The sequence below is a fragment of the Abramis brama genome (assembly GCF_963993115.1).
Source record: "Abramis brama genome assembly, chromosome: 1".
Taxonomy (NCBI): domain Eukaryota; kingdom Metazoa; phylum Chordata; class Actinopteri; order Cypriniformes; family Leuciscidae; genus Abramis; species Abramis brama.
This window is the reverse complement of record NC_139963.1, coordinates 50,477,808-50,505,201: the sequence shown is the minus strand read 5'-3', so window position 1 is coordinate 50,505,201 and position 27,394 is coordinate 50,477,808. Positions and strand designations below refer to the sequence as shown.

The window sequence follows — 27,394 nt, the reverse complement described above, 5'->3', positions numbered from 1 at the left end:
GTGACACCTAATGTTAATAAGCAGAATAATTGAAGGAAAGAGAAACAAAAAGAACACAAAAAAGAGAAACACAAGAAATTAAAAAGAATCTTCTGCAAGATTAAAAAACACATCCTCGAAATGTATCCTAAAGGTGACATATTATGCCCCTTTGCACTTGTTTCTCTGTCCTTCAGTGATTCTGCTTATCAGGTGTTCATCAGTTTCTCAATTCACTCACTTCTTTTCATTCGAGTCGACTATATTAGTGAACTAATGTTCTAATGTAAACTAAACAGTGAATGAGGGTATAGGGTGTGATTTTGAACACAGCCTCTGAGTGTCGATTTTGAGCGCTGATAATTCACAATACAGTATATTCCTGTAGGCGATTTTCTCGAAAACAACAAATATAACCCAGAATGCATTGTTTTCTACGGTATATTACTGTTTTAATGAAAATGGTATGATACTGTCAGAATTTGGCCTTTTTTTACAGCAAGGGTTAACAATGCACAGTATGTTCTCGCAAACTTTACATATGGTTCCCTTATACTTACACATAAGTACTTTATAGGTACACTATAATTACCAAAAGTTTGCTGTAAATTCCTTTTAATTACGCAGTATTGCGGGCTGTTATCTACAGCATTACCAAATATTCACAAATATACAACCATGTTGAGCCCAAAAAAATGCAAACCCTTAAAATACAATTCATTAAAATGCAATCCCGGGTAATGCAATGCGTATATTTTTTTACGTGTTTTTTTTTTTTTTTTTTAAAGACATTTGCCATTATTTTTCTTCCATAAGTAACTATAATAATAAAAAGAAGCATTCGTGTTTTTTGTTTTTGTTTTTTTCTCTCAGAATTATTACATCATGACACATCTGTCTGGTTTATTTTTCAGTTTTTCAACTTCTTGTAGTAGTTCTTTTATTTCCTCTCCTTTCTGGACCTGCAGGTGTTGATAGAGTTTTTCCAGTAGTTCATGTTGTTTCTGACGTTCTTCCAGCATCAGTTTGAGCTCCTGAACGTGCTGCTCATTTCTCTCTCTGAAATCATTCATTTCTTCTGCTTTTTTTCTGGCTTCATCTTCATGTTTCTTCTTTATGACTTTTATTTTCTCTTCATATTCCTTTTTCATTTCATTTCTCTCTTTCTCTTCTCTTTCTTTTCTCTTCCTCTCTTCTGTTTCTCTTCTCTTGATCTCCTTTTCTCGCTCTCGTTTCAGATCTTCTGTTATTTTCTTCCATTTCTTTTTCTCTGCTTCTCGTCTCTCATCATCTGCTTGTTTTCTTCTCTCCCACTCCTCTTTTCTCTCTCGCTCCAGTCTTTCATAATATCTTCCCATTTCAGTTTTCTTTTCTTCATATTCTCTCTCATTTTCTTCTCTTTCTCTTCTCTGTTTCTCTCTCTCCTCCTCTATCTTCTGTCTTTTTTCTTCTCTCTCTTTTTCAAATCTCTTTTCCATTTTCTCCAGTTCTTCTTGTTTTTCTCTCAGTTGATCCTTGTGTTTCTCTTTTCTCTTTCTTTCTTCTTCCTTTCGTTCTCTCATCTGTTGTTTCTTTTCATTCTCCCATTCTTTCTGTTGTTGTTTAATTTCCTCTTGAATCTCTTTTCTGTCATTTTCAGCTGCCTTTATTTGTTTTTCCCATTTTTGTCTTTCTTTTTCTTCTTGTTTGATCCTCTTTCCTTCCTCCAAATCTTTCTTTTTTATTTCTTTTTCCTGTTTTATTCGTAACTCTTCTATAATACGTTCTTGTTTATTTTTCATCTTTTCTTGATCTTGTCTGTATTTCTCTTCTCTCTTTCTATCTTCTTCTTCTCTGTCCTTTTGCTGTTTTTCATACTGTAATCTCTGATGTTCAGTCTCTTTTTTCATTTCTTCTATTTTTTGATGATATTCAGCTCTTAGTTGTACTTCATCTTCTAATCGTTTCTGATTTTCAGTCTCTCGTTTCTCCTGTTCTTCTTTTTCTTTCTCAAACTCTTTTCTGAGATTTTCCTCTTTTTCTCTCAGCTGATTCTGCATTTTCATTCTCTCCTCATCTGCTCTTTTTTTTTCTTCCTCAAGTCTCTTTATCATATTTTCCATTTCCATCTCATATTTGGCTTTTAATGTCTCATGTTGACTCTGAATTTCTCTCTCTCTTTCTTTCAGTATTTCCTCCATTTTCTTTTTAATGGACATCTCTGCCTCCTCAAACATGCTGTTAGTGAAGTATCGTCCCTGATTACTATTTTTCACTTCTTCTATCATGTTTAACAGTTGAATCACTTGAGTTTTGTCTTGTTTTTCTCTGTTATTGAAAACCAGGAATCTGTTTCCACAATCTCTGATCAGTTTCTTCAGTTCTGTATTGTTTCCTCTTTCCACATAATCTTCTATGGACACATTCTCAAGTTCGTCTCCTCTAGTGAACAGAACGATGCTGAACTGAGCAGCTTTTGAACCAAAGATATTCTTTATCAGTTGCATAGTATCATTTTCCTCCTTGGTGAATCTCCCCAAACTCAACACAATGACAAACACATGAGGTCCAGGTGACGACAGTGAAACACATTTCATTATTTCTTCCACCGCTTGATCATTTGAAAGTTCAGTGTCAAAGAGTCCTGGAGTATCAACAACAGCTACTGATCGACCATCAACTTCACCAACTCCCTTCGTGCAAACGGTCGTCACTGAATCCATGCTTGGTTGACTTACAAACTCATTTCTTCTCAGAATAGTGTTTCCAGTTGCACTCTTTCCATTTCCTGTCCTCCCGATCAGCACAATCCTCAAAAACTTCAGATAATCCAAACATTCAGCACCTGAAATAATGTATGTATGTATTAATATCATTAAAAGTTATCATTAATTCACACATTCATTCTTGTTTAACCAACACAAAATATGTGTCATTTTAAAGTTTAGAAACTTTACAGCAAAAACTCCAGTGTTAAATTAACTCTCCTGGGAGAATATTTGAGATCTCCCCAGCTATCAGACTTTAAGAACATTCTCCAGTGTTGGTTCTGGGAACGTAAAAAATGTCCAGTTTTCTTGACCTTAGAGGAACATGTTTTAAAAGATATAATGTTCCTCAAATTTTCTTTCAACTTAATTTTGATTTAAAATTCAACATTCTAGGAACGTTTATTTCTAACATTCCAAGAACATAAAAATGTCCAGTTCCCTTTCGAGAACGGTCACTTCGTATTGCGTAAGAGCCTGTGAAGAGCCGATTGGATGGATGGTCTCGCCGGGCGCCAGCAGGCCCCCCCGTCACAAACCAGCGCCTTTCTTCCCTGAGGTACACAAAGAGCTCATGAAGTCATGGCGCGTCCCTTACTCAGCATTCTTTTCGAAGAACAAGGACGCGCTGACCCATGCCTGTCCCAGTTGCCCCCTCTATGCATTCCCTCCTGTCTCGATGATCCCTCAGGTCATCGAGCGGATCAGGAAGAGCAGGAGCAATGTCCTTCTAATAGCTCCCCTCTGGAAGATCCAGGTATGGTTCCCAGAGCTGGCGCAGAGGCCCCCTGGCCGATATCTCTGAGGAAAGACCTCCTCACACAGGCGAACGGGACGGTTTGACACCCCTGCCCAGACTTGTGGGCCCTTCATGTGTGGCCCCTCAACGGGTATCCGGGGACCTCACAGAGAGAGTCCTAAACACTATCACTGAAGCTAAAGCACCGTCTACTAGACAATTATATACTCTTAAGAGGGTGGTCTTCGCCAGCTGGTGCCTTTTCATGTGAGGTGTCAGTGGTTCTTTCGTTTCTTCAAGAGCTTTTGGACGTGGGACGCACGCCCTCCACGCTCAATGTACATGTGGCAGCCATTGCAGCCTACCACACTCCTGTGGCTGATCAATCACTAGGCAGAAACGACTTTTTCGTTTTCTTATAGGGGCCAGGAGGATGAACCCTCCTCGGCCTCCTTCTATACCGGCATGGGACCTTTCCACGGTTCTCGGAGCCCTGAAAGGCCCACCATTTTAGCCGCTTCAGTCTGCTGAACTAAAGCCACTATCGCTAAAGACTGCTCTTCTGCTGGCATTGGCATCAGTTAAGCGAGTGGGTGATTTGCAGGTGCTCTCCATGAGCCCTTCCTGCATGGAGTTTGGGGTCGGTGATTCCAGAGTCACCCTCAGACCGAGACACGGCTATGTGCCCAAGGTGCTCTCGACGCCGTTCAAAGCACAGGTCGTCACATTAGCATGAAAATGTCCATATTCCTGAATATTAATAGAATGTTATTGATAGGTTAGTGTGATGTTCCTGAAACATTCTTTCAATCATTCAAACACCTGCTGTGAACAAGCACTGAAAGAAAGAGAAATAAGAACACAAACTACAACTTTATTCAGACACAGCCTTAGATGAACTGAACATAAAAGACATTAACTCTCTCAAGATCTGATCAAACAACTCCACAAACAGCATTACCAGCTTCACTTATTACTAACCAGACTGACTTTATTTCTGTCATACATCTACAGAAGCTCTTATTGAGAAAGAACAGAGGTTTAGATGTTGATGTCTTATTGAAAATGTTTTGTTTGAGGTCACCATCATGGAGATCAGTGTTTGCTTTAGTTGGGCTCTTGACCTTTGACTTTCATTCAGTTGGTGCTTTATCAGCAATTTCAGGTTTTTTGGAGAACATTTCTGCATTGGTAATTTTTAATCAGTTGTTTAATCAGATCTTGAGAGAGTTAATGTCTTTTATCTTCAGTTCATCTAAGGCTGTGTCTGAATAAAGTTGTAGTTTGTGTTCTTATTACTCTTTCGAAAGATGATTGAAAGAATTTTTCAGGAACATCACACTAACCATTAAATAACATTTATAGTAACATTCAGGAACCTGGACATTTTTATGTTCTTGGAATGTTACAAATCAACGTACCAAGAATGTTGAATTTTAAATAAAAATTAAGTTGAAAGAACGTTTGAGGAACATTATATCTTTTAAAACATGTTCCTCTAACGTCAAGAAAACTGGACATTTTTTACGTTCCCAGAACCAACACTGAATATTTGGAGAATGTTCTTATAACAAAAATCTGTTAGCTGGGCAAGTGCTGTTACTTTTGATTTCTTTGAGATATCAACACAAAATTTGGTTCAGATGCAGTTGACATTGTGAACAAGTCCAAACTTGGTTTTATGACCTGTCATATTAATAGTCAAGCATGAATAATAACAAAATTAATCAATAAATTGCATCACATGTTCTGGAGTTTCCTCAGCAGTGATGTAACATAAGAACCTCCAAACATGATTCAAATTTATTTCATGGTTGAATAGCAGAATTCTGTTCAGTCTATTCAGATATTATATATCTATTCAAATACTTTGTTTGCATCGATAGAACGATGGTCTGCTCCATTTTTAATGTTCCAATTATAACCTACATGAGAGAATTATTTTCAGAGAAAATGAAAAATGTATTTGTCTGCAGTCACAAGATTCACATGCAGGTTTTGGAACTTAAACTTAAAAAGCATGAACTTAAAGACTTTCTTTATCATTGGCGATCAATGGGATGCTTCTTCAGGTTTATTGTAATTAATTCTAGGCAAATATATATTTTTTTTTCAATAAAGTTAAAATATCCTATAACTTTACATGTGTTTTGCTTACAGATTTGACCAATTCCTGGAAATGACTCAAAAGAGTGATTCATTCATGAATCATGAAGTGAATCTAGTTCTGATTCTACATTAACAACAGTATTACAGGGCTAACAACATGATTGCTCATGATTGCTGGAATATTGTAAAGGAAAAGTGTGTAGGCTACATTCTTATAAAGATAGGCCTACATAAACTAAAAAAAAAAACAAAAAAAAACACTAACCTTCTAACTGAGTATTCTGCTTTAACTCTTTATTTTCATTCTCCATTCTCTTCAGTTCTTCTATATATTTCTCCTCTGTTTCACGTCTGACTCTGTTTTTTTGAGCTTTCACATACATCTGAAGAGAATAGGGTTCGATCTTCATGTTCTCTATATAATCCAGTAGTTCTGGGATCTGGCTTGGGTGTTCAGGTCCATTTAACCCCATCACTCTGTACTGACCTCCACAGAGACTGATTAACCTCTGAAATTCTGGGTTGGATTTGAACAAACCAGTCACTGGTTCTTCAACGGGGAGATCTGAGGTGAATAGCAGTATGAAGTGTTCTCTGGAGCTGAATATGCTCTGGATCTTCTCTATTTCTGCTTTGTCTTCATCAGTCATAGGGCCAGCAGGAACAATGAGGAGGAAAACATGAACTCCAGGATCACAGAGAGACACACAGCGGAGAGTCTGACGCATCACTTCCTCTTCTGAGAGGTGATTGACAGCTGGAAGCTCCACCAGACTGATCACACGTCCATGTATTGTCTCCTCTCTCTTCACACACTCTTCACTGCTCTCTCTCTGATATGAAGGTTTTATCAGTTTCCCTCGTAAAAGTTTTGACAAAGAGACCTTAAGTGTTGTATCTTTTCCACACAGCACCAGATTCAGCTTCTTTTTTCCAGAGAAAATCACCGACACTGAAAAACATATTAAAAAACTCATACTTTAGTATTGTACACCAGGGTAGGAAATGAATGGGATTTTGGGGCAAACATGCCACCAATATAAATGAAAATGCCCCCAAGTTAAAGGGGCAAAAAATGGCAATTAAATGTGCAATTAAACTTAATCGATTACAGCTGTCGCAATTTAAGTAAAATGTGAAAATTACATTAAACCAAAAATGGTTGTACCAAAAACCTGTAAATGTACCAAAAACCAAAACACCTGAACACAAAATCTCTTAGAACACAATTTGCATTTGGAAGGATGTACTGTAACTTCATCCTCTACAGTTAAAGACATGGGAGATATATTAGACAACAACTTGTCTTTTGAAAATCATATTGCATTTATTGCATATGTTACAAAAACAGTCTTCTTCCACCTCAGAAACATTGCTAAGCTCCGGAACATGCTATTTGTTTCTGATGCAGAAAGGTTAGTTCATGCATTCATGACCTCTAGACTAGATTACTGTAATGCATTACTAGCTTGTTGACCTGCATCCTCAATAAACAAGATACAATTAGTCCAAAATGCAGTTGCTACACAGTAAATTTCCCAATGTAAAATTAACACCGCTCTGTGTTTATATGGGAACCACAAGCAGGGTGTTACAGTAACACTGATGCAGTGTTAGAGTTAATTAGATAATTAAGTGATTAATTGAGTGATGATTGTTCGATTATTGAAGACAGCTGATGATAACCAGCAGAATCACTGAAGAAAAGAGAAACAAAATAACTAAAACTGACTTCCAGACACAGCCTTAGATGAAATCAACTGAAAAGTCATGAAATCTCTCTTATTACAAACCAGCTTGACCTTATTTCTGCAGGGCTCTCAAGTTTTGAAGACAGGCAAGAGTGACAATATGTTATAATGTGACAATATGTCAGTCATCGTGTGATAACGAAAATATGACTAGGCCTAGACTACTTGTTCTGAGCAGGTGTTGTCAGTGGACAGGCTGTAAAACTGTTGGCTAAGTTACAGACACTCATGAAAAACTGATGCTAATTATCTGGGAAACATTCTCTAACACCAGTCAAGTTGTCACTGTTTGTGTCAAACAAGTTGCGAATTTGTTGTAACATTAAAACAGGACATCATGACTTGTGCTCAAAGTGATGCTCGGAGCTCCAGTGGTTTCCTCTGTGGGTGAACGAAACTTTGACGTTTGACGCACTTTGAGAATAACGTGAACAATTCCAGAATATGCTTTTTTTCATTGGTTGTTGCCTAAAATTTTACCCAGATACAATAGTGCTATTTTCTGATTGGCTATTGTGTACCCCCTTTCTTTTTTTGATTGGCTGATAAGTGGCAGGCTTGACTAAGAATTCCAGGGGAGACGCGCTTGATTCCTGCCGGTTCCATAGTGAGTGAGAGCGTTGGGGCGCTGCAGCATATTGAATATATTATAAATAGTTTTTCCGCGTGAGAAATACAATGTGTGGTGGGAGTGCGTGACAAAAGACCGAAATGAGTGACTGTCACGCTCAATGCGTGACACGTGAGAGCCCTGTTTCTGTCATTCATCTACAGAAGTTCTTTTTGAGAATGAACAGAGTTTTAGATGTTGATGTTTTATTAAAAATGTTTGGTTACCATTATGGTGATTAGTGTTTCATTTAGTTGGGTGGTTTGACACTTTTTTTTTTAGTTGTTGTCTTTGTAACAGTGTTTACCATAACACATAATTTGTTGCAAAGGATACAATAAACAAAGATGATCGGGTGATACATATTTTATCATCATATATAAAAGTGTTTGACAAATGTCATCACTGACCAAAAGAGGTTACTTGTTATTAACAGATTTTTTTACCTATAGTATTTTTATCAACACTTTTTTGCCAAAGATCAAACATTCTGAATTTTAATTTTCTAAATACATTGCGAGAAAAGAAACCGTAGAGATATACACACACTAACATCAAGAATCAGCTTATGAATCACAACAATGGTGACATGCTTCATGCTGCAATGCATGCTGGGAGCCATTAGTTTTATAATATGGTGGCTCCCAGCATGGATTGCTGCATGAAGCATGTCACCATTGTTGAGATTCATATGCTAATTCTCGATGTCTTTTTGTGTCTAAAATAATTTGATCCACAAGGTATTTTAAAAATCACGATTCAGAATGTCTGACCTGTGGCAAGAAATTATCATTGGTGAAAACTAATCTATTAATAACAAATAACAATTTTTGCTCAGTGATGAGATTAGTGAATCATTCTACTTCATGATGGTTAAAATTAGCCTACATCACTTGATCATCTTTCATTCTGGCTTCCTTTGTAACAAATGATGTGTTTTGGTAAACACTGTTACAAAGACCACAAACTTGATTAAAAAGCCAAGAGTCAAACTGCCCAACTATATGAAACACTGATCACCATTATGGTGACTTCATAAAACCTATTATTTCCAATAAAACATAAACATCTAAAACTCTGTTCATTCTCTATAACTAGTTGACAATAAGTGAAGCTGGTAATGCTGTTTGTGGAGTTGTTAAATCCTCCTCTGCTGAGATCTTCAGAGATTTAATATTGTCTTTTATCTTCAGTTGATTTCATCTCCGGAAGTCAGTTGTAGTTCTTGTGTTTCTCTTTTCTTCAGTGATTCTGCTTGTTATCATTAGGTGTCTTCAATGCTCAATCATCACTCAATTAATCTCTTAATTATCTCATTAACTCTAACACTGCTTCAGTGTTACTTTTAGCACCCTGTTGGTGGTTCCCATATAAACACAGAGCGGTGTTAAATTTAACACCAGGGATTTGACTGTGTAGAGGTCTTACTAGTTCAAAAATATATGCCACATAACCATATAATATGCAATATAACACCAATTTTATCATCTCTACATTTCTAAATGATATAGCTCCTGTGCATTTAACTAATCTTCTATCGCCATATAATCCATCACACTCTTTAAGGACACAAAACGCTTCGGTTATGACTGCGTCGAGATTGGCGCTATGGGAACACTCTGTGTGATTGAAGCACTTTTGAAATCAATTCAATGTCGTATAGGCAGATGATGTCATGACAGTAAGCTATAAAGCACACCCAGACAAAACATTGTCAGCTTCTGATAGGCCAAAGCAAGTCCATCACAGGCAAACTGGAAGTATGGCAGGGCGATGGAGCGTCTCATTCCCTCTTCAGGGAACCGAGGTTACAGTCGTAACTTTCCCGTACTGCGTCGAGATTGACACAATGGGAATGTTTATACCAATGCTGCCTAGTGACCAGTGCCTGTCTTGTATGAAATAAGGCGAGCACAACAACAACATAAATCACCTGGGACCCAGGGGTAAAGCCCAAATCTAGGTTGTAAACCTGACAAATGTGTGCAGAAGGGACCAGTCTGTAGGGATACCCCTGTTATAAGGCTAACAAAGCCGCCATACTCCACCTGATCTACGCACCACTGAGGATACACCAACGGTTTCTCCCCAAAGACTCCACCCAAAGATGTATGGTAAGCAGCTACGCTACCCCCTTATCCTTTAGAGTGGTGGGGGATAGCCCTACAGAGAATTGATCCTGCAGAAATTCCAGCACTGTACCAACCAGGCAGTTAACATGATCTAAGTGATGAGTCCCACCAGTTTCCTTGTGCTGGGAGTTCTAGAGTGAGACACTGAGCGACCATCCATGATCGCTCCCCAGCATGTGAGAGAAGCATATGCGACGACAAGGAGTTCCTAGCACAGAACCCTAGGACAAGAACCAAGGCTTCTTCCACATAACCAAAGTACAAAGCACCTGCCATCAGACCTAACAGTTTGACAGTGAGTGACTGGCCTAACTTTATCTTGCTCACAGCTGTGAGGATCAAACCGATAAGAGCAGGAGATAGACGTGCCTGCACTGTCGTCAAATCCCTCACAAATCCTGAAAAAGTGGTCCTCTGTAATGGAGAAAGCACACTTTTCTTTGCTTTCAGCCTAAACCCCCATGTTTTTCATATAGGGAGGACGACATCTCAATGCTGAACCGCCATCTGCTCCACATTGAGCCAAAATACGGGGTGACAAGAACACGATACTGGTACCTCTTTGCCCCCGAAAGCAACCCGAGGGACTTCCTGAGTTGAGAAAGGACAGAATATGGCAGTATGCGACGCGTCCTAAAGATCTACCGTGACAAAGCAGTCCTCGGATCTGATTGTGTCACGATTTGCCTCATCGCACAAATTAGAATTGCACATCTAGGATGCACAACCCTGCATCCTTCTAAGGAACGATAAAATACCAGCTGTAAACCTGGACTCTCTGTCGGGGGAAGATACATGTTTTTTTTTTTTTTTATAAAAAAAAACAACAAAACAAACAAAAACAACAACAATCGTAATCAGGTATCATAATCTGCCAATTTGCTTGTTAAAAAAAAAATGGAATCGGACTTTAAAAATCATGATCACTGCATCCCTAATATATTAACAATTTTATTTCATATTAAATGATTATATATACTTGCAGACTAATGTAAAACATGTTTTTAAAAAAACATTTACCAGATATTGTATAAAAACAATTATGTAACACCTGCTAAATTGGTAGAATTAACTTACTGTTAGGACGTTCAGGACTTGTACTTCGCTGTCTCTCTGGGGGGGAAAAAAACACTAATTTTATCAAATGTCCAGATTAACATTTTAGGATTTAGAGCATCTGCATAAGAAATAAACAAATTACAAGCACAGATAAATAAAATAGAACAAAAATACAAATAAATAAGAGGTGCTTTATGTTTTTTAGGTAAATGTAAATGTATTCAGGTACAGAAATTGAATAATTTAATGTAAAATAACTTTACAGTATACATTCAATTTAATTATTATAATTAAATAATTAATACACTTTATCATTATTATTTATCATATATCATAAGGCCGATCTTGACCCTGTGAGTCTTGAACCGCGCCTTGTACAGACTTCCGTTCAAGATGTTGACACAGAAATGCATCTTCCGATGCATCCGTCCCCAAGATTGGTTTGCAGAGATCGACCTGAAGGACGCATACTTTCATGTCTCGATCCTCCCGCGACACAGGCCGTTTCTGTGCTTTGCCTTTGAGGGTGGAGCATATCAGTACAAAGTCCTACTCTTCGGGCTGTCCCTGTCCCCTCGCGTCTTTATGAAGGTCCCATGCTCCCATGAGAGAGTGTGGTGTTCGCATTCTTAACCATCTCGACAACTGGCTGATACTAGCTCAGTCTCGGGATCAGTTGTGCAAACACAGGGACCTGGTGCTTAGTCACCTCTGCAGAAGATCTCTTTTCTTGGTTAGATTCGTCAACCAGATGGCACGCCTCACAGGGGAACGTGTTTGGTCATTATTGAACTGCTTGAATACATTTAAGAGCAGTACAGTGGTCCCCCTGAAACACTTTCAGAGGCTCCTAGAGCATATGGCATCAGCAGCCGCAGTAACGCTGCTCAGGTTGCTTCACATGAGGCCCCTTCAGCACTGGCTTCATGACAGAGTCCCGAGATGGGTGTGGCAGAGAGGCACACTCTGTGTGACAATCACTCCAACCTGCCACCAAACCCACAGACCGTGGTCAGACCCTTCATTTCTCTGGACAGGAGTGCCCCTAGAACAAGTGTCCAGGCATGCTGTGGTTACCATGGATGCCTCCACCACCAGTTGGGGCACCACATACAACTGGAATGCTGTTGTAGGGATCTGCATGGGCCCCCAACTGCAAAGGCACATCAACTGCCTCGAGTTGTTAGCAGTACGCTTTTGCGCTGGGCCGCCTCAAAAAGCCGCTACTAGGCAAGCAAGTACGGGTCTGTACAGACAACACATACATCAACCATCATGTCACAACTCACCCAGCCATCTCCTTCAATGGAGTCAGAAGGCCAGCAGAAGGGAAAGGCTGTCTCCAAGCAGAGGTTGGCCCATTGGATTATCGATGCCATCGTCCTGGCGTACCAGTCCCAAGACGCACCATGCCCCCCCGGGTTGTGAGCCCACTCCACTCGGAGTGTTGCTTCTTGGGCAATAAAGATATTTGTAGAGCTACAGGCTGGGCGACACCAAACACGTTCGCTAGGTTTTATAGCCTCGATGTCGAGCCAGTGTCCTCCCATGTGCTCTCTTCTCATAGAAGCCAGTCAACACTGTAGGCCCTGCTCAAAGTGTCGGCTTGCTGCACCATTCCCCTCCTATGGACCGGATACATGCGCCGTTCTGCGCCAGATGAGTTCCGAACCCTGTCCAGTTCCTCCACCCCGGCAGTTGGACGTGGCGGAATGTCCAACGCCAGGCCTAGCACTCATATACATTGATGGAACCTGCACTAGGCTGGGTCCCAGATGATGTGATCCCTACAGCGATCCCATGTGTGTATTATTCTACGGTACAGCTCCCTGTGGCTAGCCCGGGTCGTTACATAAGCACCACCTACTGTCAGAGAGTGAATTACTATTTTCATTCAGCCCATCTGCAGTGGTTGCCTCTAATTTCAAATGGCTACAGATGTTTTTTTTGTTCAAAGCCACTCAATAAACAAAACAAAAATGCTTAATTGCTTAAAGAAAACGTATCAGCAACTGGTATCAAAATCTTCCGGTTTGCTTGTAAAAAAAAATAAAAAATTGAAACTTAAAAATCATGATCACTGCATCCCTAATTTTAACTGAGAAAAGACTTGATTTGTGATTCATATGTAATTTAATTAATTCACAATTTGATTTCATATTAAATCATTATATATAATAGTAATGAGAAAACATCATCAAAAACCTTTCACCAGAAACTGTATAAAAACAATTATATCTGAAAAAAAAAAAATGAAAAAAAAAGATAACTTACTGTTAGGACGTTCAGCACTTGTACTTCGCTCTTTCTCTGAGAAAAAAAAAACAAAACAAAAAAAACACAGGTATTGTTATTGTATCAAATGTCCTAATTGACATCAATATGTCTGATTTGATTTAATTTAATGAAAGTATCTCTGATAGTGGGAACTTTGGACAACATTTTAGTGCATGGAAAAGACTTTGAATCAAGGGATAGTTGGGGGAGGAGCAGGGAGAAAAGGATTTCTTCTGGGAAAATATACGACACAACAATATAGAAGTGTTATTGATGATAAACAGAAAAGTACACGACAGGTGGTTGAACAGTGTTTGCTTTCCCTCGGGATTAGTCTCATGCCGTCCTAATTTTTGAGTGGATAACTGAAGCGATCTTAGCAGTTTATTCTCCATTGTCTTCTGGGAATCACAAACCGAAAGATGTGGTATGCATCTCACTTCTGACACCAGTGTTGTGTCATGTAATTTCAGAAGAAATAGAAGATATGAAGATCCAGTTCGCAAACACTAAAAGGCTGTTGTTTATTTTCTGAACGTTACAACCTAAAAACATGGGTATCCGGAGGCATCCTAAATTCCCCAAAACAACAAAACGTAAAGAAGACAGTCTAAATTTTCCCAAACAACTCACTGCAACTTTTCATTCCTTTTTCTCCCTTTTTAAGCCATGTGCCTTGCTCCTCCTCACAACAGCAGTTAAATAAACAGTAAACACTTTTATAAAGGAGAAACAGAGAGCAGCGTCAGTGCCACAATGTTATAACATATAGAAGCATTATTCAAGTAGCCTATAAATAGAACAGATCATTGTGATTAAGTTCACTCCAAAAAAAATTCTACAAAAGTAACATTTTACTATAACTAGTCCTCATTCTTGATAACTTCTGCTTCCATTTTCAAAGTTCTGTGATTATTTTCGTGATTTGACACTTACGTAACTTTCGTCCTCTCCTTTGTGCATCCTGCCGTACGATTGAGTCTAGACAAATCCAAACACAACATAAAACAAACAACCAAACACACTGCACAAGGTAACAAATCTTCTCTAAATGTTGTTACATTACAAGCACTTTGAGAAAATACAGTTATTTAGGATACGTTCTAGGCCCATGCATGTTTTACTTCCTGCACTGCGATGAAGTTAACCATACATTTTAAAAAGCAGTGATTCTTTAGACTGGGGAAATAGCAACATTTCAGCTATATATCGGCCTATACATTCTAACTTGATTCTTACCCATCCTGGAATTTATTTTCTTCGCACCCACTGCCAGTAGCACAAATCATCAGAACACCATTCCTGAAATCAAAAGAAAAAGTTTCACGAGCAAGAACACTTCGTTCCGCTATATTGCAAACAGTTTATCTCATTTTATTGTTTCACTTTATACTGCAATATTGTATGCAGATATTAGTTTGACAATTAATATTGAGAACACACATAGGCTACTGTAACGGGCCACGACAGGAAAATGTTTGCTTACACATGATTGCCTTTTCGAAGTCTGTGTAAAACTAAAATAAAAATAGGCAATTCATAAGTATACTGCCACACATTGTAGAAGCAGAAGATGATGATTAAGATTAGGTTAACAGTCTTTAATAACAACCTCAGAACCCAGCCAGCACAGCCATGTGGGGCCCAAATGGGTTTGACCTGGGCTATCTAACTGGGACCCAGCCAGTTTTGTCCTCGGTTTCCATGTTGGCCCCACATGGGTTTGCCCAGATGAAATGAACACTGCTTAGTGTGCACAGTACAGGCTGTTTAATGTAACACTTAATCAGTGTTGGAGGTAATGAGATAATTAAGTGATTGAATAATGATAGTGCATTAATGATGAACACCTGCTGTTAACAAGCATAATCACTGAAGGAAAGAGAAACACAAGAACTACTTCCAGCCACTGCCTTGGATGAAATCAACTGAAGATAAAATACATTACATCTCTCAAGATCGGATTAAACAACTCCACAAACAGCATTACCAGCTTCACTTATTAGTAACCAGACTGACTTTATTTCTGTCAGACATCTACAGAAAAGAATTAAGAAGAGGCTTAGATGTTGATTACTTATTTGAAAGTAATAGTTTGATTTGATGTTACCATTGTGGCGATCAGTGTGTGCTTTAGTCAGGCTCTTGACTTTTTAACATTAGTTTTTCTCTGGCAGCTGTGTCTGTTTGTTATGGCGAGAACAGCAAGAGAAAATATAATCAGATGCTGTAAGCTGATTGATGATATGAATATGATCGTCATATAGTGGCTTAACTCATTGATTATTTTTGAGGTAGTATGTTATTCATTTTGTTTTATTGTTGTGATTCTACAGCAAGAGATCCAGCACAGTTTAATCAGAACATCAAATGATTTTTAAAACACTATTTACACATGTTGGACTACTGAAAGTTGTACTTGCACAGAGACATCAAGAATCAGCATATGAATCTCAACAATGGTGACATGCTTCATGCTGCAATGCATTCTGAGTGCATCATACAAAACTTATCCATGGCTCCCAGAATGCATTGCAGCATGAAGCATGTCACCATTGTTGAGATTCATATGTTGATTCTTGATGTCTGTGTGTGAGTAAGATTAGGAGGAGCCCAAAATATGTAAATGGAGTTTTAAAAATAATTTGACGTTCTGATTAAATTCTGTTATTCTCTTGTTGTAGAATCACAACAATAAAACAAAATGAATAACATACTACCGTATGAACCTCACAAATAATCAATGAGTTAAGCCACTATATGACGATCATATTCATATCATCAATCAGCTTACAGCATCTGATCATATTTTCACTTGCTGTTCTCACCATAACAAACAGACACAGCTGCCTGAGAACAACTAATGTTAAAAAGTCAAGAGCCTGACTAAAGCACACACGGATCGCCACAATGGTAACATCAAATCAAACTATTACTTTCAAATAAGTAATCAACATCTAAACCTCTTCTTAATTCTTTTCTGTAGGCGTCTGACAGAAATAAAGTCAGTCTGGTTACTAATAAGTGAAGCTGGTAATGCTGTTTGTGGAGTTGTTTAATCAGATCTTGAGAGATTTAATGTATTTTATCTTCAGTTGATTTCATCCAAGGCTGTGGCTGGAAGTAGTTCTTGTGTTTCTCTTTCCTTCAGTGATTCTGCTTGTTAACAGCAGGTGTTCATCATTAATGCACAATCATTATTCAATCACTTAATTATCTCATTACCTCCAACACTGATTCAGTGTTACATTAAACAGCCTGTACTGTGCATACTAAGCAGTGTTCATTTCATCTGGGCAAACCCATGTGGGGCCAACATGGAAACCGAGGACAAAACTGGCTGGGTCCCAGTTAGATAGCCCAGGTCAAACCCATTTGGGCCCCACATGGCTGTGCTGGCTGGGAAGGTAATCCAACAAATCAAGGCGAGATAGCTCAACTGATGCATTAACGAGAATGGACAAAAGTACATTGAAAAGAGAGCAACTTAACCCTCATGTGGTCTTCGGGTCATTTTGACCCGGAGAAGATTTTCTTTTTCCCAAAAATACTAGTTAATGTTATTGCATTTGACTGAAACTTAGTGACTTTGTTCCCAAAGGGTATAACTACTTCTCAAATGTTTTTTGAAAATTTTCGTACTTTTTTGGGGGGGGTTTTGTTACCTTGTTACACTTGTGGTCTTCCCGGGTCAAAATGACCCGCCTATAAAAAATAGCTTATAAATCACTCGTTATACCATATTTTCACCAAATCTTGGATTCAATCTTTTTGTCAACTTGTTCTCTTTCAATTAGGACTGGTTTTGTATTTCCATTTGCATCTGATTAATCGTGGGCCTCATTTATCTGAGAGTAGGCATCTCATTTTTTGAGTAAATAAAAATTTTTTTTGAATAATTTTTGGAAAAATAAAATAAAATCAGAAGAAAATTGGCACTGTTGATCACACTAGTGTACTTTAATTTTTCACCAGGAATTTTGTTTTGAAAAACTTTTATTTTGTACAATATGGCACAGAGTTAAACTTGTGGTGTTCCACTGGGCCATTGAGGGCCATTGTGGGCCATTGTTTCAATGGGCCATTGAAAGTGAATGGGAGAGACCAATGCAAACAATGAATGGAACAACACAAAATAGGTACCATTTTAAAGCTTAGAATCTTAGCTTTTTAATGCATCTAATCACTTTGATCAACTCCTAACGAGAGCTGAGTTATCACTCTAAAACAGAGTGTTTCCCCGCAGGCGCCACCTAGTTGCGAAATAAATAATCATAATATTTTTCAAAACTATTACATTGATCAACTTAAAATAGGTGTCATTTGAAAGCTTAGAGTCTGAAATTTACAATGAATGTAGCCAATTTGATAAACTCCTAAGTAGTGCTGAGTTATTTGCTGATAAATAGAAAAAAACAAATTCATAATTTATAAACTACTTTTTTGTACTACATTCAGCAATATGTCAAATACATCATACAGCTCAGATAGTCCTGTGTCAGATGTCATTTGAAAGGTCTCAATTAGCAGAATACAGCAAGCATAATTGTTTCAGGCTTTTTACTAAACTTGAGTGAGATTTTTGTAAAAGAAGCCCTTCAAGAGACCCCTGTGTAAACCATACATGGATGATGGAATTTTAGACACATTTCCGCTCGTAACTTCATGAAACATGCTCCGATTGTGGAAAATGACACATCATTATTTACAGCAGATGCTTACAATTAAAATGAGTTCAAACTCAACATAATCCATCACTCAGAACTAAAGATATTCCTCATGGAGTTCTAAGACAAAAAATACTACAGACACACAGACTCACATAGCCAAGCAAGGTAGCTTAGACTTGGCCTTTTTACTCGTAACTTCATGAAACATACATCGATCATGGAAAATGACACATCGTTATTTACAGCAGGAGCTCACGATTAAAAAGAGCCCAAACTCAATATATTCCATCAATAAGATCTAAAGATATTCCTCATGGCGCTCTAACACAAAAAATACCACAGACACACCTAGCCAAGTATATACTCATGAAGCTCTCACGTTTGGTTTTTGCTCATAACTTCACGAAGCATGCACAGATCGTAGAAAATTATTTTCAGTAGACTATCACAATTAAAAAGAGCCCAAACTCAGCATAATCCATCACTCAGATCTAAAGATATTCCTAATGGAGTTGTAACACACGAACCCCCACAGGTGCTCACAGAGCCTTGAATATAGATGTAGCCTAGCACTTATGTCGCGTTTTAACTCGTAACTCAATGAAGCATGCATAAATTGTGGAAAATGGCACATCATTATTTACATGAGATTGTTAAGATTAAAAAGAGCCCAAACTCACCATAATCCATCACATGCTCATATGTGTACATAAACAATGAACATGCTCCTGAAAATGTTTCAGTCTCTCCCATTCACTTTCAATGGCCCATTGAAACAATGGCCCTCAATGGCCCAGTGGAACACCGCAAGTGTGACAATGTGCCATTTTGTACAAAATAAAAGTTTTTCAAAACAAAATTCCTGGTGAAATATTACAGTTTTTCTCGATTGCTTAAACACTATAACCAGGTTTTTGAACTAAAATTTCAAAACCATAATGCCATTTATCAAAAAGCACACCCATTTCTCTAAACTCTAAACTCTATTCCCTGTTTTGACACATGAGTCAGATTTGTTGAACTGTCACTGCAAAACTCCACACACAAATCCCTTCATTTCTCATTGCTTAGACCATGTTGTCATTTAGAAAGCACTAGCATTCAAAATTGTTCACTCAAGTCAGCACAGCTTCAGCTCAGTTAGCACACAATTACCCAGGTGGAAACACTAAGAGTCAAAATTTAACACACATCAATCAGAACCTTCAATAGATTTACATTTACATTTACATTTATTCATTTAGCTGACGCTTTTATCCAAAGCGACTTACAATTGCTATACATGTCAGAGGTCGCACGCCTCTGGAGCAACTAGGGGTTAAGTGTCTTGCTCAGGGACACATTGGTGTCTCACAGTGGATTCGAACCCGGGTCTCTCACACCAAAGGCATGTGTCTTATCCACTGCGCCATCACCACCCCATCAATAGATATATAAAAGGATAGATATATAAAATAGATATATAAAAGGGCCCAAATCAGTTTATTGCGTTTTGGAACAATGGCTCCAGAAAGACATGAAGGAAGAGGGATAAGAATGAGGAGGAGGAAGGGCAAGGGCAAGAAGACAAGCAGTCTCAGATGAAATTCAAGCCACTCTAGTTGCCATGTCTTTGTCAATGGTATGACTATGAGGGAGGCTGGGCTACGAGTAAGGCCAAATTTGAGTCGCTTTACCGTCGCCTCGAGAACCTTCAGGGAGGTGTGGTGGCAAACAAAATTCTATCACTGAATAAGAGACAAACATTTCCAATAGTCTTTGATGAGGTTTATTTTCTTGCAAGAAAAGGCCAGCAGTCGTACAGTCACACAGAGTGGCTGCAGAGTAGGGCTGGGCGATTTAAATCGCGATATTGTTATGCGCATCTCGTCAGTAAAGCCGGTTCCTTGATTTAGTAGTAAATCACCATCACCTGCTTTCAGATGGAGCGGCATTTAGGGCTGAGAAGATAATTAAGTGATTAATTTAGTGATGATTGAGCATTATTGAAGACACCTGATGTTAACAAGCAGAATCACTGAAGAAGAAAATCACAAATTGTAAGTTACCATTAAGGTGATGGGTGTTTGCTTTAGTTGGGCTCTAGACCATTATATGTTTACTTTAATATTTACTGTTGTTTGTCTGCTGTTATTGATTTATAACAGTTAAATGAACAAAGTAAAATGTTCTTATAGTGTTGGTTATGTTTTGACATAAACATACTGTGATCTGAAAAGTGAAACATATTAAGATAGTTTGGTTTAACTTGTTAGCAGAAGTTTTGTGATTCTTCAGCCTATGATTATCAGGACTTTACTTATTATTCAAAATATTTAATAAACATTGCTCTGATCAAAAAGACGTTCAGACATCAATAATCAGCCTGTGAATCTCAACAATGGTGACAATAATAAAGCATGTTGCAGTGGCTGCCACCAATCACAACTCATTAATGGCTCCCATCATGCATTGCGGTATGAATAAATTATGATCTGAATTGACTATGACTCTATGTAATTTACTTTTCCTCATTGAATATTCTGCTCCTCACCATTGTTGAGATGCATAGACTGAATCTTGACATCTGTGTGTGCCTAAAAGAATGATTTTTCTTTTAAAAACTTTTAAGAAATTCTTTATATTATATCAAAAATTCTGGCCATTTATTCAGATTCACAGTTATGCTGTAACCAACAACATAAATCGAATTCAGAAAGAAGGATCTTAATGAACTCAGTGATCAAGTTCAAATGATGATTGTCATAATATATCCAACACAGATCACTTTTTACTCTTTGTTCAACTGGCAGTTTTAACTCAGATACAACCGTCAAACAAATTCTAAAGTAGCATACACATGAAAGGCTCAGAGCCCAACTAAAGCAAACACCCATCACAATAATGGTAACTTACAATTTGTGATTTTCTCCTTCAGCGATTCTACTTGTTAACATCAGGTGTCTTCAATAATGCTCAATCATCACTAAATTAATCACTTAGTTATCTCATTAACTTAAACACTTAGTGAGTGTCACCCATGAGTGTGGACTCATACACTCAGGGGTGTTAATTTAACACTGGAGTTTTTGCTGTGTACAAAGAGCCGTAGTTAACTGACAAGCTGAGCCATATCGCATTAAAAATCGTTGGCGATACGTCCGCGATATTGATGTGATTTGGCTCAGCTTGTCAGTTAACTACGGCTCATTGTAGTAAATGCCGCTTCATCTGAAAGCAGGTGATGGCGATTTACTACTTATCAAGGAACCGGCATTACTGATGAGATGCGCATAACAATATCGCGATTTAAATCGCCCAGCCCTACAGAGTGTGACAGTGAAGGGAGGGCATCCTTCATCCTTTATAGTCTTGACTCCCAGAATGTTATCTTTCTAGGCAAATGATGGTATTTCAACCATATGTGGAACATTCTTAGACGTATCCATCATATTGTATCCTTGAGTGGAGGCCCTCCTGTCACGACCAACACTCTTTACCAATCCAATATAATTCGAATTCCATATTAGAATATGGTTTGTGTGTGCTCTTTTACTGTCATATGTTGGTCACACAAATCTTACTGTAAGTAAATATAAAAAAATAATTAGAGGAGAGAGTAAAAAAAAAAGAGTAAAACAGGAAAAAAAAAATATTTTTGTGTGTGTGTGTTTTCTGTGTATGTGCCAATGTATCCACTGGTTGTGTCTTTTGTGTTCATCATGTGAAAAGGTTTGTGATGGGGGGAACCACAAGCAACATAACTTACCAGTTTTGGAAATGTTGTTTTGAATTTATTGCACACTGTTGTAGTGTGTGTGATTTTGAGTGCTTGTGTGTCCAGTCTGAGGTCAAAGTTTGGTTTTTCAGCAAGAGTGAATGGTTTTGAGTGTAGAGCTTCATTTTGACCTGAAAATATGATGTTTGGGGAATTGGGTGAGACGTTATGGATTTGTGTTTACAGTTTTGAGAATATGAGGCATAGTTTCAAGAAATGTGTTTAAGCAATCGAGAAAAACTGTAATGTAGACTAGTGTGATCAACAGTACCAATTTTCTTCAGATTTCATTTAATATTTCCAAAATTATTCAAAAATAATGTTTTTTTTACTCAAAAAATGAGATCCCTACTGTCAAATAAATGAGGCCTACGATTAATTAGATGCAAATAGAAATATAAAACCACACTGTAAAAAATTTACTGTAGAATTTACAGCAACTTACTGGCAATTTTGGTTGCCAGTAAGCCTGTAAATTTTACAATAGTCCTGTAAAACATCAACTACAATTTAACAGTAAAAATACAGCACTAACAAATTGCTGTAAAATTTACAGCAACTTACTGGCAATTGTGGTTGCCAGTAAGCCTGTAAATTTTACAAGAGTACTGTAAATCATAAACTTCAATTATACTGTAAAATTATACAGCACACCTGTAAAAGCAGCAAAACAAGAACAGTGAATTTACAGTTCTTTAATGTAATCTTTACAGTATGTTACTGTTATTAATAATGTACTGAATTAAAACCTGAGATAACTCACTTCATTTGAGAAAATTGATTGGTCAATTGCCATTAAATATTTACTAGAAACATCAATTGAACTAAATCCTACTAGTGATCATCATCACACATGAATGAGTTGAAAAACTTAAAAACATCATCAATGCATCAGCAACTACACAGTCACTGCCTTTAAATAAAGCAACATGCAACATAACATCTGTGTTTCTCTGCTCATCCTGGACTGAAGCACAGGCTCTACTCTTCAGCACAATGGTGACACACAAAACTCAACAGAAACCCTTTAAATCCCAACAGATCATTAAACCACTAGCATATCTCCACTATAGCATTATGTGCAAAAACACATCAAATCACACAAAGCAAATCACAGAATTGTACTTTTTTGTTTAGTAAATATGACTGTAAGATTTTACTGTAAACAACTGACTTAAGCCACAGCTTTAGATGAAATCACCTGAAGAGTGATAATCATAATCAGACTTAATGAGAAATAACTGAGGTTTAGATGTTGATGATGTATTGACAATATTTCATTTGAAGTTACCATGATCGTGATTAGTGCTTTCTTTAGTTGGGCTCTTGACTCTTTATTTCTTTAACATTAGTTTTTCTTTCGCTGCTATAACCATATCTTTATAAGACAAGCTTGTTATAGTAATAAAAGCAAAATAAAATATGCAGTGGTGTTGATGGTTGAGTATTGATGCTGGGGTATCAATGTCTAGTGGAAGATATGCTGATGTTGACCAGAGTCTATTCTCAAATTATGAAAAATTGATTGTAATAGTCATATGATACTACAACATGTCATGAGATCAGATAATTTGTGTTTTACATATTTACGAATCACAAAACTTCTAAATTTACAGGAACACACATATATCAAGAATCAGCATATGAACCTCAACAATGGTGACAAACAAAATATTCAGATAAACAGAAACTCTGAACATCACAAATCAAGCTACTAAAAAGTCATATCAAAAACAACAAAAATAAAAGCACATGGTAAAAATAAAATAAAATAATACATTTCAGCTACATAATTTATGCATGCCGCATTGCATTCTGGGAATTATGTACTATGGTGGTACCCAGCATACATTGCAACATGAAGCTTTTCATTTGAATGTCACCATTGTTGAGATTCATACACCGATTGTTGATGTCTGTGTGTGAGAAAATAACACAGCATTTTAAAACTTTCTATGCATTATATATTTTTAAATCTGTTCAAATTATAATAATGCCGTGGGATGTCATATGTGTATTCTTAACCAATCATTCGAAATGACCCACATGATTGCTTGAGAATAGATTAAAGTGTAAATGAAATGAAGTACAGTCTTGTAAGCTCTATTGATGACATCATCAATACAGAACCATTTACACCAGAGCACTTTTCTCTCTGCTTTTTTGCTCTAACTGTTGTGCCTCACAAACACACAGTTAAAGCAGCCAGAGAAAAACCTAATGTTCAAATGTCAAGGGCAAGAGCCCAGCTAAAGCCAACACTGATCACCATCATGGTAACAATAAAAAAAAAAACATCAACATCTAAACCTCCGTTAATTCTCAAAAAGACCTTCTGATTATGACAGAAATAAAGTCAGTCTGGTTAGTAATAAGTGAAGCTGGTAATGCTGTTTGTGGAGTTGTTTAATCCTCCTCTGCTGAGATCTTCACAGATTGAATGTCTTATTTTCTCTTCAGTTGATTTCATCTAAAGCTGTGGCTTAAGTCATTTGTTTACAGTAAAATCTCAGTGTCAAATTTACTAAACAAAAAAGTACAATTCTGTGATTTGCTTTGTGTGATTTGATGTGTTTTTGCACATAATGCTATAGTGGAGATATGCTAGTGGTTTAATGATCTGTTAGGATTTAAAGGGTTTCTGTTGAGTTTTGTGTGTCACCATTGTGCTGAAGAGTAGAGCCTGTGCTTCAGTCCAGGATGAGCAGAGAAACACAGATGTTATGTTGCATATTGCTTTATTTAAAGGCAGTGACTGTGTAGTTGCTGATGCATTGATGACGTTTTTATGTTTTTCAACTCATGCATGTGTGATGATGATCACTAGTAGGATTTAGTTAAATTGATGTTTCTAGTAAATATTTAATGGCAATTGACCAATCAATTTTCTCAAATGAAGTGAGTTATCTCAGTTTTTAATTCAGTACATTGTTAATAACAGTAACATACTGTAAAGATTACATTAAAGAACTGTAAATTCACAGCTGCTCTTGTTTTGCTGCTTTTACAGGTGTGCTGTATAATTTTACAGTATAATTGTAGTTTATGATTTACAGCACTCTTGTAAAATGTACAGGCTTACTGGCAACCACAATTGCCAGTAAGTTGCTGTAAATTTTACAGCAATTTGTTAGTGCTGTATTTTTACTGTTAAACTGTAGTTGATGTTTTACAGGACTCTTGTAAAATTTACAGGCTTACTGGCAACCAAAATTGCCAGTAAGTTGCTGTAAATTCTACAGTAAATTTTTTACAGTGCAGTCCTAATTGAAAGAGAACAAGCTGACAAAAAGATTGAATCCAAGATTGGGTGAAAATATGGTATAATGAGTGATTTATAAGCTATTTTTTATAGGCGGGTCATTTTGACCCGGGAAGACCACAAGTGTGACAATGTGCCATTTTGTACAAAATAAAAGTTTTTCAAAACAAAATTCCTGGTGAAATATTAAAGTAGACTAGTGTGATAAACAGTGCCAATTTTCTTCAGATTTCATTTAATATTTCCAAAATTATTCAAAAATAATGTTTTTTTTACTCAAAAAATGAGATCCCTACTGTCAAATAAATGAGGCCTACGATTAATTCGATGCAAATAGAAATATAAAACCAGTCCTAATTGAAAGAGAACAAGTTGACAAAAAGATTGAATCCAAGATTGGGTGAAAATATGGTATAATGAGTGATTTATAAGCTATTTTTTATAGGCGGGTCATTTTGACCCGGGAAGACCACAAGTGTGACAATGTGCCATTTTGTACAAAATAAAAGTTTTTCAAAACAAAATTCCTGGTGAAATATTAAAGTAGACTAGTGTGATAAACAGTGCCAATTTTCTTCAGATTTCATTTAATATTTCCAAAATTATTCAAAAATAATGTTTTTTTTACTCAAAAAATGAGATCCCTACTGTCAAATAAATGAGGCCTACGATTAATTAGATGCAAATAGAAATATAAAACCAGTCCTAATTGAAAGAGAACAAGTTGACAAAAAGATTGAATCCAAGATTGGGTGAAAATATGGCATAATGAGTGATTTATAAGCTATTTTTTATAGGCGGGTCATTTTGACCCGGGAAGACCACAGGTGTTATAGGGTTTTGAACACCACATGAGGGTTAAATACCAAGCAATTGAGGGAGCTAATGATGAACACCTGTGCAGTGGCAGGAAATTTAACAAAGAAACACATGTGACTCAAAATTACAAATTAAAAGTCCATGAAAATTAAACTAAGAATGAGTGGCTTAACATCGATCTCAGAGCCTAGGCTGCCTACAGAGACGCGTTTTTTTGACGGCATGCTTATGGGGCGGGCAGCTAGCCATTGATTTTCAGCCATAATGTCTAAACCATCCAAGGTAGATTGACCACGAGCTACGAGGTTGTGAAACTAAAGTTTCTGCTCCTAAGCCACAAGGTATGAAATCAACCTTGTTATTTGCGATCTTCTGGAGAAGCCGTTCGCGGGGCGGTAAAGGTCACCATGGTAACCGCGGCGCGAGTTCTACTAATCAGAGACGTCAGTTCTAAGCAAAACACTTGCTCTGATTGGTCGAACTCGCGCCGCGGTTACCATGGTGACGTTTACCGCCCCGCGAACGGCTTTTTCTGCTCTATTATGTTTATGTTTTATGTAGGGCCCCATATTACAGTAGTTATTGAAACGGGCCCCCAGATGCTTAAGGCCGCCGCTAGATCCAACAACAAGCTGCTTCTTGAAATTCCTCTGTCACACTTAATAAGCAAAAGATTCATTCTTGGTCGCTATTTGTTAATTGTGAAATGGATTACCAATGGTCATTAAACCCTCTACCTCTGAATACATCGTCTTATTACATAAAACTTTGCTTTTGTCTGTCTTTGCTGTACACTCTGCATTGGCTGGACAAAGATGACACATATTTTTTAACATAATGTTTTGGTTTCACTTTATTTTGATGGTCCCTTTAACACATTCTGTAGACTATATATAAGTAGTGTCACACCTACATGTCTACTAACTCTCATTAGAGTGTTAGTAGAGTATTAGTAGACTGGTAGGGTTAGAATAAGTTGACATGTAGTTGCAAAGTTACTTATAGTCAGTAGAATGTCTGTTGGACGAGCATCACAATAAAGAGTTAGCAGATATTAAGCAGACACTCTACTAATACTGTAATGAGAGTTAGTTGACATGTAGTTGCAAAGCTACTTATAGTTAACAGAATGTTCAAAAGGGACCATCAAAATAAAGTGTTACCAATTTTTTTTTATTATTATTATTCATGTCAGAATGTTTTGCTGAATCAGAGTTTGACATTTTGGTATTTCCCTCTATAATAGGAGCTGTACTGAGTGTTCCTAAGATGGCCGCTGAGTGAACTGTATGGGACTTTGCTTTGCAGAACAAATACATCTAATGCATTTCACCATAATATGTTGGTCAAGTTTCTAACAGAATCCTGTTCAGCCATTATAATTAGTCCAAAAAATATCTGAAAAAAGGAGGGAACAAACCAACACCAAATAACCACTAATGAATGGAAAAACAACTGCACAGCATACACGGATATAAAAAGA

At 37.3% G+C, this 27,394-nt stretch overlaps 1 protein-coding gene across 1 annotated transcript; it reads right to left on the bottom strand.

Annotated features, from left to right (window-relative positions):
- Positions 1-838: 838 nt before the first annotated feature.
- On the bottom strand, positions 839-12,505 carry LOC311081491 (uncharacterized protein; the record flags this gene model as incomplete). The annotated part of the gene is made up of 4 exons (XM_084112036.1): positions 839-2,803; positions 5,840-6,526; positions 12,204-12,279; positions 12,416-12,505. 4 exons carry the CDS (start codon positions 12,503-12,505, stop codon positions 858-860), a joined length of 2,799 nt encoding a protein of 932 aa, XP_083968162.1. The 3' UTR covers positions 839-857.
- Positions 12,506-27,394: the final 14,889 nt, after the last annotated feature.